Raw genomic sequence first — 20,206 nt, 5'->3', positions numbered from 1 at the left:
CTGGGGGATGTTAGGTATCCCAGCCAGGGACCGGCTATGGGAGAACGAGAAAGAATCCGCACCTCATTGCTCTCCACAGAAGCTTCGCTGCTGAGCCCCTGGGCTCTGGCCAGGCCCTCGCTGCTGCTGCTGCTCTGGACAGGCTCCAGGTTGGCACAGAAAGCATGTTCCTCTGAGGGCAGGAAGACAGGGCGTCCGCCTGCAGACCTCACCGTGGTGCTGTGCATGGGCGTGCCCCGGGCTAAGCCACCTCCACCAGGGCACTCCTTGGGGCCTGCAGCGGTTGCTTCCTTATGTTTCAAGCTTCCTGCCTGTTCTAAACCCTCCCCTCTATACAGACGGGCAGGGCTTGTTTTTTGTTCACTGATAAATCCCAAGCACCCAGGGCAGTGCTTGGCGTATGGTGGGCACTATATGAGCAGCTGCTGCACGGGGGTGCAGTTATAACAGGACATTCCTATTGGAGCCTGTCCGGAAAGCCTCAGGGGGCTCCCAAGCAAGGAGCTAAACCTGTTGGTGTGCAGTGGCTCCCCCAAGCTGCACGGGGACGCTGGAACAGAAGCTTCTCCCATTCCTCACAAGAACCAGGGCTGCCCACGCCTCCCCTGTGCCTGTCCTCTGCTGGATGGCTGGGCTGTGTCCCAGCACCAAGCCCAGTGGATAAGTGGGGACGGGCACACAGGAGCTCCAGGACCTGCCTGAACCGCGGGCTGGACAGGGGTGGGGGTGCACATACCCCGGCTGCTGCTGCTGCTGCTGCTCTCCACGTCCCGCTCGTTGATGGGGGAGGTGACGTCCCGGCAGCAGAGGCCCTCTTCTTCCAGGGGGTTCTCACCACTGCTGTTGAAGGTGACATAGCCCCGGGGAGGAGCCTGCTCTGTGTACAGAATAGAGCCCATAAGCCCAGGAAACTCCAAAGCGAAGCCGATCCTGGTTCCAGATGCCCCCACCGCCTCAGAGGCCAAGGCCCCGGATGGAGGCAGGCGACTTCCCGCTCATGACCTCACCTACTTGCCCCGCGACCTGGCATGGCTCTATCTGTGGTGTGTGGGTGGAGAAGTCGCTCTGAGGGTCAGTTAGTGACCCAGACAAGTGCGTGGTGGGGCCAGGGCTGGCAGCCAGGTCAAACCTGGGCCCTCTCCTTTGTACCGAGCAACCTCTTTTTCAAAGGGAAAACGTAGGAAATGGTAAGCTGTATTTACAGATGCCTGACCAGAGAAAACTATACCACTAGTGTTCCTTTTAGCAGGAGGTATCTAATGACCTCACACAGACACCCGTCAACCAGGTGTCTTTATGTCCCTATGACCTTTAACCATAGGCTCTTAGCGGGCTCCTCGGGTCAGTCAACCCCAGCGAAAAAGAGATCTGGCTGAGCAGGAAGGAAAAAGGCCTTGGGCTAAAAATTAACAGCAATAATATGAAATTACCTAACTCTACCTTCCTCTAAAACCAAGCAGAAAAAGGGGCATGAGGCCGGGCGCGGTGGCTCACGCCTGTCATCCCAGCACTTTGGGAGGCCGAGGCGGGCGGATAATGAGGTCAGGAGATCGAGACCATCCTGGCTAACATGGTGAAACCCCGTCTCTACTAAAAACTACAAAAAACTAGCTGGGCGAGGTGGCGGGCGCCTGTAGTCCCAGCTACTCAGGAGGCTGAGAGAGGAGAATGGCGTAAACCCGGGAGGCAGAGCTTGCAGTGAGCTGAGATCCGGCCACTGCACTCCAGCCTGGGCGACAGAGCGAGACTCCGTCTCAAAAACAAAAAAAAAAGGGGGGGCATGCATACCAGACAATTTCACTCCAGTTTTGCCCCTTTATTTACATAAAAAGACTGACTTGACCAGGCACGGTGGCACACGTCTGTAATCTCAGCTACTCAGGAGGCTGAGACAGGAGGATCGCTTGAGCTCAGGAATTGGAGCCTGCAGTGAGCTATGATCGTGCCACTGCACCACAGCCTGGGCTACAGTGAAACCCTGTCTCAAAAAAGAACCCAAAGGACTGGTTGGGGGGACCATGGGGAACTAACCTACTTCTTTACATATTTTCCTAGTTATGGAGAAGTTTTTACAATCAGCACGTGCTATTTATCATTGCCCCCTAAAATTTTTTTGACTCAGGGTCTTGCTCTGTTATATAGACTGGAATGCAATGGCACCATCATGGCTCACTACAGCTTTGACCTCCTGGGTTCAAACAATCCTTCCACCTCAGCTTCTTATGTAGCTGGGGCTAGGGCTACAGGCATGGGGATGATATCTAGCTAATTTTCAAAAATTTTTGTAGATATAGGGTCTCGCTACATTGCCCAGGCTGGTCTCACAACTCCTGGGCCCAAGCAATCTTCCTGCCTCGGCCTCCCAGAGTGCTGGGATTACATGTATGAGCCACTGCACCTGGCCCCCCAGTTTTTTGTTTGTTTGTTTGTTTTGAGACAGTCTTGCACTGTTGCCAGGCTGGAGTGCAGTGGTGTGATCTTGACTCACTGCAACCTCCGCCTCCTGGGTTCAAGCGATTCTCCTGCCTCAGCCTCCTGAGTAGCTGGGATTATAGACGCCTGCCACCATGCCCAGCTACATGTTTGTAGAGACAGGGTTTCACCTATGTGATGAATGAAATCTGAGCGGGCTACATTTCTGCTGCAGGAGAGAAAGTTCTATTCCTAAATTTAGCCAATGAAAAGAAAACTCAAGGAGATTAAGCAAAAAAGAAGAGCTAGTCCGTGACCAGTGCATTTCCATCAGTGGACTCAATCCTGAGTCTCCCTGAGCATGAAAGCTGGGCCACCTGTCCCGCTGCCACCTAAGGTCCAGCGACCCATGTTTCAGGAGCCTAAGAGCTATTCCATCCTGGCCAACACAGAATCTTGGTATGCAGTGAGAAAGAGCCCTCAGTAAACGCGGGCCACTCACCATAGCGAGGCCGTGGGGCTCTGCTGCCCAGGCCAATGCCTGTGATCCTGGCCAGGGCTCGCGGTCCCTCGTGGATGCTGACACCCTTCTTCCGGCACGGCCTCTGTCTCTGAGGAGCAGGGCAGGACTCGTCAGAGGAGCTCAGATCTTCGTACTTTTCTGTGGTCAAACACCAGGATTAAGATAGTCTGTTCAGTGATGGACTCATTTACTAATCCTTATGGCAAACTGAAAGAAAGTAACTGTCGCCAGTTTTGTTAAATTAAGGAGAAGGGTATCTGCCAGGGCATCACTTTTGAGAAATGCCCTAACAGGCCGGGGCGCTGCTCCAATGGGCCACAGGGAGCTGCAAAGTTAGTGAGGATGGGAAGTTTCATTTTTCTTGAGACACAGTCTCTGTCCCCCGAGCTGAAGTATAATGGCATGATCCTGGCTCACTCACTGCAACCTCTGCCTCCTGGGTTCAAGCGATTCTCATGTCTCACCCTCCCAAGTAGCTGGGATTACAGGTGCATGACACCATGCCCAGCTTTTTCTTTAAGCACAGACAGGCTTTTGCCATGTTGGCCAGGCTGGTCTCCAACTCCTGACCTCAGGTGATCTGCCTGCCTCGGCCTCCCAAAGTGCTGGGATTACAGGCATGAGCCACCACACCTGGCCCAGAGTTTCATTCTTATCTCTGTCGAGGTTTGCAAAATTGTTCATAAGCCTGTATTGTTCATAATCAGAAATTTTGTTCTAATTTGAATAAATAAAATTAATCCCTTCATTAAAATATATGGTAATATCAGTCACAACTTCTTTTTCCTGATCCCTTCCTTTGGAAGCAACTTTTTTTTTTTTTTGAGATGGAGTTTTGCTCTTGTTGCCCAGGCTGGAACTTCTGCCTCCTGGGTTCAAGTGATTCTCCTGTCTCAGCCTCCCGAGTAGCTGGGATTACAGCCATGCACCACTGTACCCAGCTAATTTTGGTACTTTAGTAGAGATGGGGTTTTATCATATTAGTCAGGCTGGTCTCGAACTCCTGACCTCAGGTGATCCACCCACCTCAGCCTCCCAAAGTGATTACAGGCGTAAACCACTGTGCCTGGCTGCAAACAACTTATTAAGGAATTCTGTTTTTTTCTTTTTTTATTTTTTTGAGATGAAGTCTCGCTCCATCGCCCAGGCTGGTGTGCAATGGCACGATCACGGCTCACTACAAGCTCTACCTCCCGGGTTCACACCATTCTCCTGCCTCAGGCTCCTGAGTAGCTGCGACTACAGGCGCCCGACACCATGCCCGGCTAGTTTTGTTATTGTATTTTTAGTAAAGATGGAGTTTCACCATGTTAGCCAGGCTGGTCTTCATCTCCTGACCTTGTAATCCACCTGCGTTGGCTTCCCCAAGTGCTGGGATCACAGGCATGAGCTACTGTGCCCGGCCGCAATTCTGTATTTTCTAAAGCATGGCATGTGTTTGCTATGATTATAAAGTGTTTCAAATCACTGCCCAGTCTGAGCTTTCTGAGCTTTCAGAGCTCAACCCAGAGCTTTTACTATTTTGTAGCTTTTCAATTTTTCATATTTGACTTGTATAAGGCTCTGATCCGATTCTACTTTTACGAGATACGTGAGTTGGATGCAGGAGGAAATGCTGAGATCTCCTTGTGGAGCTGGTAAGCTGGGACGGAAATGAAGGCAGAGGTCCCCTGCGTTACCATTTTACCACCTGAGCTGTGTTTACTATGAAACAATCCCAACACCAGGGAAGGAGCTGGGCTGAGCCTGACCCTGAGAAAGGAGCTGCTCGGCCGGGCGCGGTGGCTCAAGCCTGTAATCCCAGCACTTTGGGAGGCCGAGACGGGCGGATCACGAGGTCAGGAGATCGAGACCATCCTGGCTAACACGGTGAAACCCCATCTCTACTAAAAATTACAAAAAACTAGCCGGGCGAGGTGGCGGGTGCCTGTAGTCCCAGCTACTCGGGAGGCTGAGGCAGGAGAATGGCGTGAACCCGGGAGGCGGAGCTTGCAGTGAGCTGAGATCCAGCCACTGCACTCCAGCCTGGGTGACAGAGCAAGACTCCGTCTCAAAAAAAAAAAAAAAAAAAGAAAAAAAAAAGGAGCTGCTCACTCAGGTGCAAACTGACAGGATAATTCAGGGCAGGCCAGCAAAGAGGGAGAGCTCAGGGCCTGAACGTGGGCCACTCTGTCCTTCCCCATGAAGAGGCTCACACCCTGGCGACTGAGCTAGCCATGTGGACACACACCCCCTCACACTCAAAGATCTACAGCACCCCAGGGAGACTGTGCTTCCATCCAAGCTAAAGGGGAGGGAGCTGTAAGACAAATGCACAAAGGTGGCAATAAGCAAGGGAACGGCAGCTGCGTGAATCTCAGCACCCAACACACCCTCAGAGCGGCTTAAGAATTACAGGCAGATGGAAACCACAAAAAAGCCAGAGCTGCAATCCTGCTATCAAAGTGGAAATCAGGGCAAAACGCATTAAATATGACACAGAAGGACTTTTTTTTTTTTTTTTTTGAGACAGAGTTTCCCTCTATACCCAGGCTGGAGTGCAGTGGCACAATCTCGGCTCATTGTAACCGCCTCCCGAGTTCAAATGATTCTCCTGCCTCAGTCTCCCAAATAGCTGGGATTACAGGTATGTGCCACCATGCCTGGCTAATTTTTGCATTTCGAGTAGAGACAGGGTTTCACCATGTTGGCTGGGCTGGTCTCGAACTCCTGACCTCAGGTGATCTGCCCGTCTTGGCCTCCCAAAGTGCTGGGATTACAGGCATGAGCCATGCCCGGCTAGAAGGACATTTCTTTTTTTTTTTTTTTTTTTTTTTTTGAGACGGAGTCTCGCTGTGTCGCCCAGGCTGGAGCGCAGTGGCGCGATCTCGGCTCACTGCAAGCTCCGCCTCCCGGGTTCACGCCATTCTCCCGCCTCAGCCTCCGAGTAGCGGGGACTACAGGCGCCCGCCACCACGCCCGGCTAGTTTTTGTATTTTTAGTAGAGACGGGGTTTCACCATGTTAGCCAGGATGGTCTCGATCTCCTGACCTCGTGATCCACCCGCCTCGGCCTCCCAAAGTGCTGGGATTACAGGCTTGAGCCACCGCGCCCGGCCTAGAAGGACATTTCTAATACTGAAAGCCGTAATTCACAGTGAATCTATAACAAGTTATGAAAATCTGTCACCAAAAATACACCAACTTCCTTCATAAATCAGAAACACACTGATAGGTAATTTTGTACAAAATGAACTAAAAGTACATAATCCTAAATAAGATACTCACAGATACGCTAAATTGTATACACAGAAAATAGAAAATAGAAGAAGAAAACTTCTTCTCAAGCAAAACACAGAACGTTAAAAAATATTGATCAGGGCCGGGCGCGGTGGCTCACGCCTGTAATCCCAGCACTTTGGGAGGCTGAGGTGGGCGGATCACTTGAGGTCAGGACTTCAAGACCAACTGGCCAACATGGTGAAACGCTGTCCTACTAAAAATACAAAAAAAAAAAAATCGGCCAGGCGTGGTGGCAGACGCCTGTAATCCCAACAACTACTCAGGAGACTGAGGCAGGAGAGTCGCTTGAACCTGGGAGGTGGAGGTTGTGGTGAGCCGAAATTGCGCCTGGGCACTCAAGCCTGGGTGACAGAGTGAGACTACATCTGAAAAAATATACATCTATTGATCAGCAGGTGATAAATAAGATGACAAAGAAGTTCTGTCAAGGTAAGAATTATAAACACTACCTGATCAGACACACTAGAATAAAGGTGATCAGAATAACATGAGAAATTAATCACAAGATCAAAAAAGGCCCTTCCACCAAGAAATTAACAAACAAAAACAACCACAAGACTTCTGTTAGACAACTCATGGGTGAAGGAGAAAATATAAATAAAAATTGTAGAATTTCTGAAAAATAATAAGGAAAGTATTAAATACAGAACCCCCAGAATACACTTAGAATACACTTAAAGCAGAAATCAGCAAAAATTCACAGCCTCTAACATTTAGCAACAAAAGGGAAACAATGAACATGAAAGAAATTTCCAACTCAAAAAACTAGAACAACAAAGTAAGCCAAAGAAAAATAAAAGCAGAAATTAAACCATCAGTAGGTCTCAATAGTCAATCAAAATCCGATGGGTTTTTCTTGTTTTTCCACTAAACAAAGTACTAGTATTTAACTTAAAAAGGAAAAAAGGAACAAACACAAATATTCAAAATAAGAAGTGAGGCCGGGCACAGTGGCTCACGCCTATAATCTCAGCACTGTGGGAGGCTGAGGCGGGAGGATCACTTGGGCCCAGGAGTTTGAGACCAGCCTGGGCAACACAGTGAGACACTGTCTCTATTTTTTTTAACATAAGAAATTTTTTAAAATATAAGAAATGAGATCCAGCAATTCCACTACTGGTTATTTATCCTAAAGAAAGAAAATCAGTATACCAAAGAGATATCTACACCCTCTTGTTATTGCAGCACTATTCACAGTAGCCTAGATAGAGAATCAACCGAGTCCATGAGTGGATGAATGAAGAAAGAAGGCTTTATATACACAATGGAATATTATTCAGACATAAAGAATGAAATCTGATCATTTGTGGCAACATGAATAAGCGTGGGAGAGACTATGTTCAGTAAAAGAAACCAGACGGAAAAGAAAGACAAATGCCAGCCAGTGTGGTGACTCACACTTGTAATCCCAACACTCTGGGAGGCCAAGGTGAGAGGATCACTTGAGCCCAGGAGTTCCAAACCAACCTGGTCAGTATAGCAAGACCCCGTCTCTACAAAAAAATAAAAAATTAGTCAGGTGTGGTGCTAGGTGCCTGCAGTCCCAGCTATTCAGGAGGCTGAGATGGGAGGATCACTTGAGCCTAGGAATTGGAGGCTGCAGGAGCCAAGATTATGCCACCACACTCCAGCCTGGGTGACAGAACGAGACCCTGTCTCAAAAACCAAACAAACAAGACTACATGACTACATGATCTCACCCATTTACAGGATTTTTAAAGCTCATGTCAAGCATGTCGAGTAAAAGAGTGGGTATCAGAGGTTGGGGGTGGGGAGGTAGTGGGAGAGACTGGTCAACAGGTATAAAATGACAGATCGAAGAAAGAAGTTCTGGTGTTCACAGCAGAGTGACTATACGGAACAACAGTGTATACCTCAAAACAGCTACTAGAAGACAGAAATGTTCTCACCTCAAAGAAATGATAAATATTTGAGGTGATGGATAAACCAATTACCCTAATTTGATCATTACACAGTGTATACATGTATCAAAACATCATACACTGTACCCCATAAATATGGAGTTATTTTGTGTCAATTAAAAATGAGATAAATATTTTCCAGGTCAGGTGCAGTAGCTCATGCCTGTAGTCCCAGCACTTTGGGAGGCTGAGGCGGGTGGATTGCCTGAGTTCAGGACTCTTGAGACCAGCCTGGTCAACATGGCAAAACTACTTCTCCACAAAAAATACAAACGTAAGCTGGGCATGGTAGAGTGCACCTACAGTCCTAGCTACTCGTGGAGCTGAGGTGGAAGGATCGCTTTGCACCTGGGAGGCAGAGGTTGCAGTGGGTCGAGACTGGGTCACTGAACTCCAGCCTGGGTGACAAAGGAGACCCTGTCACAAAAAATAAATCAGTATTTTCCATGCTAAAAAAATAATAATAATAACAGGAGAAAATAACCACTGAAACGGAATATTTTATCTTGTTTTATTTTATCTATTTACTTTTTTTGAGATGGAGTCTCGCTTTGTCGCCAAGCTGGAGTTCAGTGGCATGATTTTGGCTCACTGCAAGCTCCGCCTCCTGGGTTCAAGTGATTCTCCTACCTCAGCCTCCAGAGTAGCTGGCGCACACCACCACACGGGCTTATTTTTGTATTTTTAGTGGAGATGAGGTTTCACCATGTTGGCCAGGCTGGTCTCGAACTCCTGACCTCAAGTGATTCACCCGCCTCGGCCTCCCAAAGTGCTGGGATTACAGGCGTGAGCCCCCACACCTGGCCCTGAAACAGAATATTTTAAAAGGAGAAAAAAATTGGCCGGGGGCAGTAGCTCACGCCTATAATCCCAGCACTTTGGGAGGCCCAGGTGGGCAGACCACCTGAGGTCGGGAGTTTGAGACCAGCCTGGCCAACATGGAGACACCTCGTCTCTACTAAAAATACAAAATTATCTGGGCGTGATGGCACATGCCTGTAATCCCATCTACTCGGGGAGGATGAGGCAGGAGAATCACTTGAACCCGGGAGGCGGAGGTTGTGGTGAGCCAAGATCAAGCCATTGCACTCCAGCCTGGGCAACAAGAGCGAAACTCCGCCTCAAAAAAAAAAAAAAGCCGGGCGCGGTGGCTCACACCTGTAATCCCAGCACTATGGGAGGCCGAGGCAGGTGGATCACAAGATCAGGAGATCGAGACGTCCTGGCTAACATGGCGAAACCCCGTCTCTACTAAAAATACAAAAAAATTAGGTGGGTGAGGTGGCAGGCACCTGTAATCCCAGCTACTCAGGAGGCTGAGGCAGGAGAATGGCGTGAACCCCGGAGGCGGAGCTTGCGCCACTGCACTCCAGCCTGGGTGACAGAGTGAGACTCCATCTCAAAAAAGAAAAAAAAAAAAAAGGAGAAAAAAATGATCTTGTAGACCTCTGCAAATAAAAAACTATTATCAAGGAACCACCTCACAGCAAGAGACCAGATGGTTTCATGGGAGGATTCTATCAAAACTTCTAAGACCACGTAGCACTAATGCTACATGTATTGTCCTACAACACAGAAAAGAAAGGAAAACTTCCAAATTATTTTTATGAAGTATAACATTGATACCCGTACCTGATAAAGATAGAACAAAAATAGAAAATTATAGACCACGCCGGGGGCGGTGGCTCACGCATGTAATCCCAGCACTGCTGAGGCAGGTTGATCACTAGAGGTCAGGAGTTTGAGACCAGCCTGGCTAACATGGTGAAGCCCCGTCTCTACTAAAAATACAAAAATTAGCTGGGTGTAGTGGTGCATGACTGTGATCCCCGCTACTTGGGAGGCTGAGGCAGGAGAATCGCTTGAACCCAGGAGGCAGAGGTTGCAGTGAGCTGAGATCTTGCCACTGCACTCCAGCCTGGGCAACACAGCAAGACTCCATTTCAAAAACAAAAAAAAAGAAGAAAGAAAACTATAGACCAATATCACTTATGACTCAGTATCCATTGAGAAATACTAAATATTAATAAACAGAATTCAAAAACACATTAAAATAATACAACATGTGTGATTTATGCCAAGAATGTAAAGTTGATTCGTTATTACGAGGTTCATGAAGACAAGCTACCATATGAAAATTCACAGTCGTCTCCAAAGATATGGAAACAAAATTCAATAGTTACTCCAGTAAAACACCACTCGAGAATACAAGAACTGATGAATACTTTGTTAATATGCTAAAATAACATATGCCTTCCCTCTCACATAATGAGGCGTTTCCACTAAGATCAGGACCAAGGTGAGGAGGCGCACTATCTCCACTATACTGAACAATGGGCTAGAGGTGTCAGCAACTAAACAAAGAACAATGCAATTCAACAAAGTCAGAGTCATAAGAATCAGCAGGTAGCAGTGTATTCATCGATACTTAAAGATTATATGTTAGTACACCTGTAAAGCCCTAAAGAATCAGTAACAAAACTAACCTGAACAATACAAGAATTCTGTAAGGTAGCAGAATATAAAATTAGTTTGCAGGGCCGGGCGCAGTGGCTCACACCTGTAATCCCAGCACCGTGGAAGGCCGAGGCTGGTGGATCACCTGAGGTCACGAGTTCGAGACCAGCCTGACCAACATGGAGAAATCCCATCTCTACTAAAAATACAAAAAATTAGCCACGCATGGCAATGCACGCCTGTAATCCCAGCTACTTTGGAGGCTGAGGCAGGAGAATTGCTTGAACCTGGAAGGCGGAGGCTGCGGTGAGGCGAGATTGCACCACTGCACTCCAGCCTGAGCAACAAGAGCGAAACTCCCATCTCAAAAAAAAAAAAAAAAAAGTTTGCAGAAATCCATTGCCTTCAAATGCACTGACAATATGCAGTTAAATGATATAATGACACCACTAAAGAACTTATTCCATATCCAACCACCACCTGTTCCCCAAAAACCTACTGAAATAAAAAATAAATAGCACTGAATAATTAATACCCTGAGATTTGGGGGAAAAAAAGGGATATAATGGTAGGGAAAATCCCATTACAATAGGAAAAAAGATGATCAAACACTTAGGAACAAACTAGTCATATGCAAAATATAGATGAAGGAAAATTTAAAACCCTCCTGCAAGACCCAAAAGTACACTGGAACAAGAAGACATCCCTTGTTCTTAGACAGGACAACTCAACACCACAAAGATACAGTTAATTTATACACTGTCACAATCTCAATAAAAATATCAATGCTGTTTTTAAGGAGCTAGACAAGTTGACATTCAAGTTCATACAGAAAAATGAATAAGCCATAGCCCAGGAAACAGTGAAAACAGAAAACTAAGGGGGCCTGCCCCGACTCGGTAGTCAAGCATACTACAGAAAGCCTCCACAGTCACAACAGCCTGGTTTTGTGCCACTCTCCATCATAACCATCCTTCTCTCCTGTTAGAGCAGTGGCCTCAACCTTGACATGGAAGCAGCTGGGGGAGGCAAAGCCAAATCTCAGAGGAGAAGGTGGGAGCCGGGGAAGAGGGGGACATCTTTCTCTGCCAGGTCACCTGAAGCTGAAGACAACCAGAGACCCTAGCAGGGCACGGCTGGCAGGTGTGGGTACCTGGGCTCCGATAGAGGCTCTTGGGCAGAGAGAGCGAGTGAGTGTCCATCAAGGCCACGATCTTCATGTGTCCATACTGCTTGGCCAGCATCCGGGCTGTGGCTCCACTGTGGTCTCTCGCATCCACCTTGACTCCCTGCGAATGTCCGTGAAAGGGGGTTAGGAGCCTCTCCTTCAAAGTGCCTGCCCTTCCTGGGCTGCTGGCTGGGAAGAGAGAAGGGCATATGCTGGTGTCTGACTGCCTCCCTGCATGGGAAACATCACATCTGCATGAGAAAAAGGCAGGCTTGTCTGCATCGTAGCCACAAGTTTTGCTCTCACTCTCTTTTTAGTGACAAGCATGAGGGGGGCTGGGGTTGGGGAGTCATCTCCCAGCTGTGGCAGCTCTCGGCTTCCCACTGCTGCCCACCACACTCATGACCTCCCTTGCAGGGGGCTGGCAGCCACCATGGGGAGAGCCCAGCCTTCACCTTCTGCGCCTGGGCTGTGTCCCACTCGCTTTGCTTGTCTTCACTCAAAGAAAGCTGGAAACAGCAGTTCACAATGAAAGCAGCCTTTTTAACCAGTCAGAATGAAAGCACCATCCGCTGAAGCAGAATTCATCACTTTGATCAAAAGCTCTATAATGTATTTACAGGTCTTGTGGTGCAGCAATTCCACTTCCATGACTCTAAGGAAATAACCCTAAATACAGAGAACGCTTTAGTGTGCAAAGGCATTTGGCACAGGCCGGGTATGGTGGTTCACGCCTGTAATCCCAGCACTTTGGGAGGCCGAGGTGGGCGGATCACAAGGTCAGGAGATCGAAACCATCCTGGCCAACATGGTGAAACCCCTTCTACTAAAAATACAAAAAAGTAACTGGTGTGGTGGCGAATGCCTAAAGTCCCAGCTACTCGGGAGGCTGAGGCAGGAGAATCGGTTGAACCCGGGAAGCAGACGGAGGTTGCAGTGAGCCGAGATCGTGCCACTGCACTGCTCCAGCCTGATGACAGAGTGAGACTCTGTCTCAAAAAAAAAAAAAAGTTTGGCATAACATATTCACAATAATGAAAACCTACCTAGAGACAACTTGAATGCTCAGGGGGACAAGGAGCCAGTTATGTTATTGCCATAGATGATGAGATTTACAAACGGCTGTATGATCAAGTTGAAAAAGGATCATGGCCAACTAAGGTGGCTCATGCCTGTAATCCTAGTATTTGGGAGGCCAAGGCAGGTGGATCGCTCGAGCTCAGGAGTTGGAGAACAACCTGGGCAACACAGTGTGACCCCACCTCTACAAGAAAAAAAGAAAAAACAACAAATTCTAATCAATACAGCATGTTTCTGGTGTTGCTCTACACCGTAACTGTCCTGCTCTCCTGTTAGTCCAGGCAGCTGGGGTAGGCAGGGAAGCCAGAGCCCAATCCCAGAGGACGAGGTGGGACCCCAGAAAGGGGGAGCATCTTTAATAAAAATGAGCAGGGTATGGCGGCACACGCCTGTGGTCCCAGCTACTCAGGAGGCTGAGGCGGGAGGATCCCTTAAGTCCCAGAGGTGGATGCTGCAGCGAGCTGAGATCACGCCGCTGCACTCCAGCCTGAGCAATAGGGCAAGACCTTGTCTCAAAAAAAATAAATAAGGATCATGGTACAAAACTACATATACATTACAACTCCTGCAAAATGAGACAAAAAATAAAAGTACGGCCGGGCACGGTGGCTCAAGCCTGTAATCCCAGCACTTTGGGAGGCCGAGACGGGCGGATCACGAGGTCGGGAGATCGAGACCATCCTGGCTAACACGGTGAAACCCCGTCTCTACTAAAAAAATACAAAAAACTAGCCGGGCGAGGTGGCGGGTGCCTGTAGTCCCAGCTACTCGGGAGGCTGAGGCAGGAGAATGGCGTGAACCCGGGAGGCGGAGCTTGCAGTGAGCTGAGATCCGGCCACTGCACTCCAGCCTGGGCGACAGAGCGAGACTCCGTCTCAAAAAAAAAAAAATAAATAAAATAAAATAAAATAAAAGTACACAGAAAACAGTATTGGACGGTAACATACCCAAAAGGTTGCTATTTTTAAGTTATTTATTATTTTTGATGGAGATTTTTCCAATTGTCCAATCTTCTATGTTTTTAAAATGTACTATCATAAGCATGTTTGCTTTTTTTTTTTTTGAGATAGGATCTCGCTCTGTTACCCAGGCTGAAGTACAGCGGCGCCTAAGGAAATAATGCAGGACATACACTACAATTTAGAATTTTCACTGTGGCATTCAGCATAGTAAGAATCAGAAAGAATCTAAAATAAGCGATTAGTGAGCTACATGAGAGCATATCCAGAAAACAGAGCGCGTCCTGCCCATTTACGTGGTAGGTGGGAGTACCTGCAGTGACACAGACTAGGGTGCACAAAACATCATTAAGAGAAAAACGCAGGGCCGGGCAAGGTGGCTCACGCCTGTAATCCCAGCACTTTGAGAGGCCAAAGTGGGCGAAGCACAAGGTCAAGAGTTCGAGACCAGCCTGGCCAACATGGTGAAACCTCGTCTCTACTAAAAATACAGAAAAAAATTAGCTGGGCATGGTGGCAAGTGCCTGTAGTCCCAGCTACTCCAAGAGGCTGAGGCAGGAGAATCACTTGAACCCAGGAGGTGGAGGTTGCAGTGAGCCAAGATCACGTCACTGCAGTCCAGCCTGGGCGACAGAGGGAGACTCCATCTCAAAAAAAAAAGAATCACAACCCTTAAGTAGTTTTGCTTCCACCCATACTGCAACTGTCTCTCCCATTAGACCAGGGGGGCCTCAACCTTGACCCCCACATGGAGTCAGTCGGGGAGGCAGAGGTGGTCTCTGAGCAGGGATACAGGAAAAAACTGTTTTCACAAAGCATAAGCAGTTTTACTTTCTAGACTGCCCTCCATCCTACTTTTGACTCTGGTTAAAAATTACCTATGAAACTTTCAGCCTTAAAAAATAATTTATAGGCTGGGCACGGTGGCTCACGCCTGTAATCCCAACACTTTGGGGGAACAAGGAGGGCAGATCACAGCTCATGACTTCGAGACCAGCCTGGCCAATGTGGTGAAACCCTGTCTCTACTAAAAAATACAAAAATTAGCCGAGCGTGGTGGTGCATGCCTGTAATCCCAGCTACTCAGGAGGCTGAGGGAGGAGAATTGCTTGAATCCAGGAGGCAGAGGTTGCAGTGAGCTGAGATCGTGCCACTGCACTACAGCCTGGGCGACAGAGTGAGATTCTGTCCAAAAAAATAATAAATAAATAAATAATAATACTTTATAGGCCGGGCGTGGTGGCTCAAGCCTGTAATCCCAGCACTTTGGGAGGCCAAGACGGGTGGATCACGAGGTCAGGAGATCAAGACCATCCTGGCTAACACGGTGAAACCCCCTCTCTACTAAAAAAATACAAAAAAACTAGCCGGGTGAGGTGGCGGGCGCCTGTAGTCCCAGCTACTCGGGAGGCTGAGGCAGGAGAATGGCGTAAACCTGGGAGGCGGAGCTTGCAGTGAGCAGAGATCCGGCCACTGCACTCCAGCCTGGGCGACACAGCGAGACTCCATCTCAAAAAAATAATAATAATAATAAAAAATAATAATACTTTATAAGCTACGCACAGTGGCTCAAGCCTGTAATCCCAGTACTTTGGGAGGCTGAGATGGGTGGATCACTTGAGGTCAGGAGTTCAAGACCAGCCTGGCCAACGTGGTAGAACCCCATCTCTACTAAAAATACAAAAAGTAGCCAGGTGTGGTGGTGCACGTCTGTAGTCCTAGCTACTCAGGAAGCTGAAGAAAGAGAATCGCTTGAGCCCAGGAGGTAGAGGTTGCAGTGAGCCAAGATCACGCCACTGCACTCCAGCCTGGGCAACAGACGAAGCAAGACTGTCTCAAAAATAAAAAATAAAAATAAAAAATAATTTCTTGGCTGGGCAGAGGCTCACACCGGTAATCCCAGCACTTTGGGAGGCTGAGGTGGGCAGATCACTTGAGGTCAGGAGTTTGAGACCAGCCTGGCCAACAACCAACCTGGTCAGGAGTTTGAGGCCAGCCTGTATCTACTAAAAACACAAAAATTAGCTGGGAGTGGTGGCACGCACCTGTAATCCCAGCTACTCGGGAGGCTGAGGCAGGAGAATCACTTGAACACGGGAGGCAGAGATTGCAATGAGCCACTGCAGTCCAGCCTGGGTGACAGAGGGAGACTCCATCTCAAAAAAAAAAAAAAATTCTTGTTTAAGTTTGATAGAACGAACCCTAAGGTTTTAACCAGAATAAAACAGTAGCCTCTTTACTGTAGTATGTATTTTCGGTTTTGTTTTTGAGGCAGAATCTCACCCTGTGGCCCGGGCTGGATGACATTGGCTCACTGCAACCCTGACCTCCGCAGCTCAAGTGATCCTCCCATCTCAGCCTCCTTGGGATTACAAACACACACCACGACTGGCTAATTTTTTTTTTTTTTTTTTTGAGACAGAGTTTTGCTGTGTCACCCAGGCTGGGGTGCATTGGCATGATCTCGGCTCACTGTAACCTCTGCCTCCCGGGTTCAAGTGATTCTCCTGCCTCAGCCTCCCAAGTAGCTGGGATTATAAGCACCTGCCATCATGCCCAGCTAATTTTTGTACTTTTAGTAGAGATGGGGATTCACCATGCTGACCAGGCTCATCTTGAAATCCTGACCTCAGGTGATCCACCTGCCTTGGCGTCCCAAAGTGCTGGGATTATACGCATGAGCCAACGTGCCCAGCCAATTTTTTTTTTTGTTTTGTTTTTTAATGTGGAGACAAGGTCTCACTGTATTGCCTAGACTGGTCTCCAACTCCCAGCCTCAAGCAATCCTCCCATTTTGGCCTCCAAAAGTGCTGGGATTACTGGCATGAGCCACTGTGGCTGACGTGAAAATAAATTTTTATCTACTTATGCTTTAAACGATTTTTTTCCTATTTTATAATGTCCATATTACTAAAGAGACACATGATCAAAATTCATTTTAACATGAAGGTGGGATCAGAGAGTTTAGAAACCCTGGAACAAGACTATCCAGAAGGCACGAATCAACTTTCTCTTAAAGAGAGGCCCACAAAGATCCATATCCTCTGACTGAGCTGCTGGGGCTAGGCACCACTGGCAGAAGGGAAACGGGGGACAAGGAAAGCAGCCACAGCCCTTTCTTCCCCTAGCAAAGAGCACAGGATGCCCAGCCTTGCCCAGTTCTCCACCTCCAGAAATGGAGCCCAGCTCTGGAGGGGCAGGTTGGGAAACCAGGTGGGACCCCTCCTCTGGCTCCAGGTGTTCTAACAACTGGGTGGCAGGAAGAATGTGGGAGAGAAGAGCTTCCAGGCAAGGCTTGCCCACCAGCCTCCCCGGCAGGCAAACCACCCAGACCATCAGGCCACCTGCCGCCAGTCCTGCCCCATCACACCAAGCAATCACTAACCAACACTTTGATTCTTGATTAAAGTGCTGGAGGAAGAACTCAGTGTTGAGTTCCTGAGTTCCTGACTGGGAAAGAGAACATTTTTGCTTTTAGGAAATACATATTTAGGGGGAAAGGGGCATTATGTCACAATTTACATTTAAATGACTCAAAAAACATATGCACGTTATATATAAAGAGACTGATAAGAAAATGAGGTGAAATGTTAACGTTTGGGGAATCTAGTAAAAACATGCACATTGTTGGCCAAGCACCGCGGCTCCTGCCTGTAATCCCAGCACTCTGGGAGGCCAAGGTGGGAGGACCACTTGCAGCCAGGAGTTTGAGACCAGCCTAAGCAACTTAGTGAGACCTCAACTCTACAAAAAAATTAAATCAGCTAGTTGTGGTAGCACAGGCTTGTGGTTTCAGCTACTCAGAAGGCTGAGTTGCAAGGATCCCTTGAACCTGGGAGGTCAAGGCTGCAGCAAACTATGATCGTGCCACTGCACTCCAGCATGGGCAAACAGAGTGAGACCCTGTCTCTAAAAGAAACAAACATACAAACAAAAATTATAAGAGTACATATGTCTTAGGATCTCCAGTTCTACCCTACTTTAAATGACTCTAAACTTACAAGTAGAGGGTCTTCATGGTTCTGGGCTATCGATTCTATGATGTGTCTTAAGGAAGCCTAGTTCATGTCAGCAGGATTATCTGTCAAAAGATTATCTGGCCGGGCATGGTGGCTCACATCTGTAACTCCAGCACTTTGGGAGGCCAAGGTGGGAAGATTGCTTGAGGCCAGGAGTTCAAGACCAGCCTGGGCAACATAGTCAGATTTTGTCTCTACAAAAAAAAGTATCCAGGCGTGGTGGTGCGTGCCTGTAGTCCAGCTCCTGAGGAGGCTGAGGCAGAAGGATTACTCCAGCCCAGGAGGTCAAGGCTGCAATGACCCATGATAAGGCTACTGCACTCTAGTCTGGTGATCGAGCAAGACCCTATATAAAAAAATAAAAATAAAAAAATAATTATTTGCAGAAAAAGAAACCCGAATGGCCACTAAAAAGTATAAAGTATTACAGAAACATAAAAAATAAAACATAAATTAAAATTAAGAAATGAAAAGATGCTCAATCTCATCAGAAATCAGAGAAAGGCAAAAATCAAAAGGAGACACTCATCTGACTATGGGAGCCAAAGAAGTCTAACATCCTGGCCAGGCGCGGTGGCTCACGCCTGTAATCCCAGCATTTTGGGAGGCCGAGGCAGGCGGGTCACGAGGTCAAGAGATTGAGACCATCCTGGCTAACATGGTGAAACCCCGTCTCTACTAAAAATAAAAAAATTAGCCAGGCATGGTGGCGAGCGCCTGTAGTCCCAGCTACTCGGGAGGCTGAGGCAGGAAAATCACTTGAACCTGGGAGGCAGAGGTTGCAGTGAGCCGAGATCGCGCCATTGCACTCCAGCCTGGGTGACAGAGACTCCATCTCAAAAAAAAAAAAGAAGTCTAACCCCCTAAGGGAAGGGGTGTGAACCAGGACCACTACGGAAGAAAGCAAGTTCACACTATCCACTACCGACTGAGATTCACCCACCTTACACAACAAAGACCCTACTTTGAAGAACACATCCTAAGCTCCCAAAGAAATTCCCACATGTGCTTAAAAAGACATGTAAGAAATGTCAATGGCAGGCCGGGCGCAGTGGCTCATGCCTGTATCCCAGCACTTTGAGAGGCCGAAGTGGGCAGATCACTTGAGGTCAGGAGTTCAAGACCATCCTGACCAACATGGTGTAACTCCGTCTCTACTAAAAATACAAAATTAGCCAGGCATGGTGGCACCCCCCTGTAATCCCAGCTACTCAGGAGGCTGAGGCAGGAGAATCGCTTGAACCCAGGAGCAGAGGTTGCAGTGAGCCAAGATTGCACTACCGCACTCCAGCCTGGGTGACAGAGTGAGACTCCGCCTCAAAAAAAAAAGAAATGTCAACGGCAGCACTGTCAGAAGAGCAAAGCGGAACCCAACTTAAGAGCCCACTAATAAGGGAGAGGATGAAGGTGACTAAGGCATCCCTCCACACACAGAGCTGTTAGAGTGCATTTTGCCTGCATGAACCAACATGCTGCTGAATGACACACACAATCTGACATGCTGTTTACACCCAGAATAACACACACAATCTGATATGTGGTTTACACCCATCTTTCAAGATTCAAAACAAGTCTACACATGGTGTAAGGATGCACAGTATGTGATAAAAATATAAAATCAGGGACCGGAGAGGTACACACTGGCAGCTGGAGAGTGGTTGCCTCTGGAAAAGGAGGAAGGCAGATGAAATAGAAAGGCATATAAAGGGGATTTTGGTTGTGTCCTTTACAAACACAATGGGAGAAGAGCTGAGGCAGATGAGGTGAGAGGTTAACGTGTGTCACACACAGGTACTGGGTTCGTGTGGTAGGCTATCTTACCTCTATACTCTATTGAGTGCTTCATAATTTAAGATGCATGATTCTTACTGTGGTGGGAGTGGAAGATGGCAGTTTGGCAACATCCACATTAAGACGGTACTTACACTTCACCCAAAACTTTTACCTTTAGTACTGGACCATACAGATGTGGTCACACATGTTTACGGACACATGTGCAAAGATATTCTGCACAGCACTGTGCATAATAGCAAATGGTTGGCAATGACCTAATTCTATCTGTAAATTATTGTTAAAGAAACTCTGATTCGGCCAGGCGCAGTGGCTCACACCTGTAATCCCAGCACTTTAGGAGGCCAAGGCGGGCCGATCACAAGGTCAGGAGATTGACACTATCCTGGCTAACATGGTAAAACCTCGTCTCTACTAAAAAGAAAACACAAAAAATTAGCCAGGCGCGGTGGCACATACCTGCAGTCCCAGCTACTCAGGAGACTGAGGCAGGAAAATAGCTTGAACCCAGGAGGTGGATGTTGCAGAGAGCCGAGATCGTGCCACCGCACTCCAGCCTGGGTGACAGAGCGAGACTCCGTCTCAAAAAAAAAA

General features: G+C 47.9%; 1 protein-coding gene across 10 annotated transcripts in view; it reads right to left on the bottom strand.

The window, feature by feature from the left end:
* The window catches only part of ANKS3 (ankyrin repeat and sterile alpha motif domain containing 3), a 39,712-nt gene that overhangs the window by 4,752 nt on the left and 14,754 nt on the right, over positions 1-20,206 (bottom strand). For 9 of the 10 annotated variants that reach the window (XM_025371152.1, XM_025371153.1, XM_025371156.1 and 6 more), the window contains 4 exons: positions 11,749-11,884; positions 2,915-3,073; positions 737-877; positions 63-172 (listed from right to left, as the gene is read on the bottom strand). In XM_025371152.1, the coding sequence (XP_025226937.1) occupies positions 63-172; positions 737-877; positions 2,915-3,073; positions 11,749-11,884 (546 nt within the window). The remainder of the gene's footprint in view (positions 1-62; positions 173-736; positions 878-2,914; positions 3,074-11,748; positions 11,885-20,206) is intronic. The other variant, XM_025371157.1, reaches the window with a different exon arrangement.

Source organism: Theropithecus gelada, chromosome 20, assembly GCF_003255815.1.
Source record: "Theropithecus gelada isolate Dixy chromosome 20, Tgel_1.0, whole genome shotgun sequence".
NCBI lineage: Eukaryota > Metazoa > Chordata > Mammalia > Primates > Cercopithecidae > Theropithecus > Theropithecus gelada.
The sequence above is the reverse complement of the archived record's forward strand: the minus strand, read 5'-3'. Positions and strand labels throughout refer to the sequence as shown.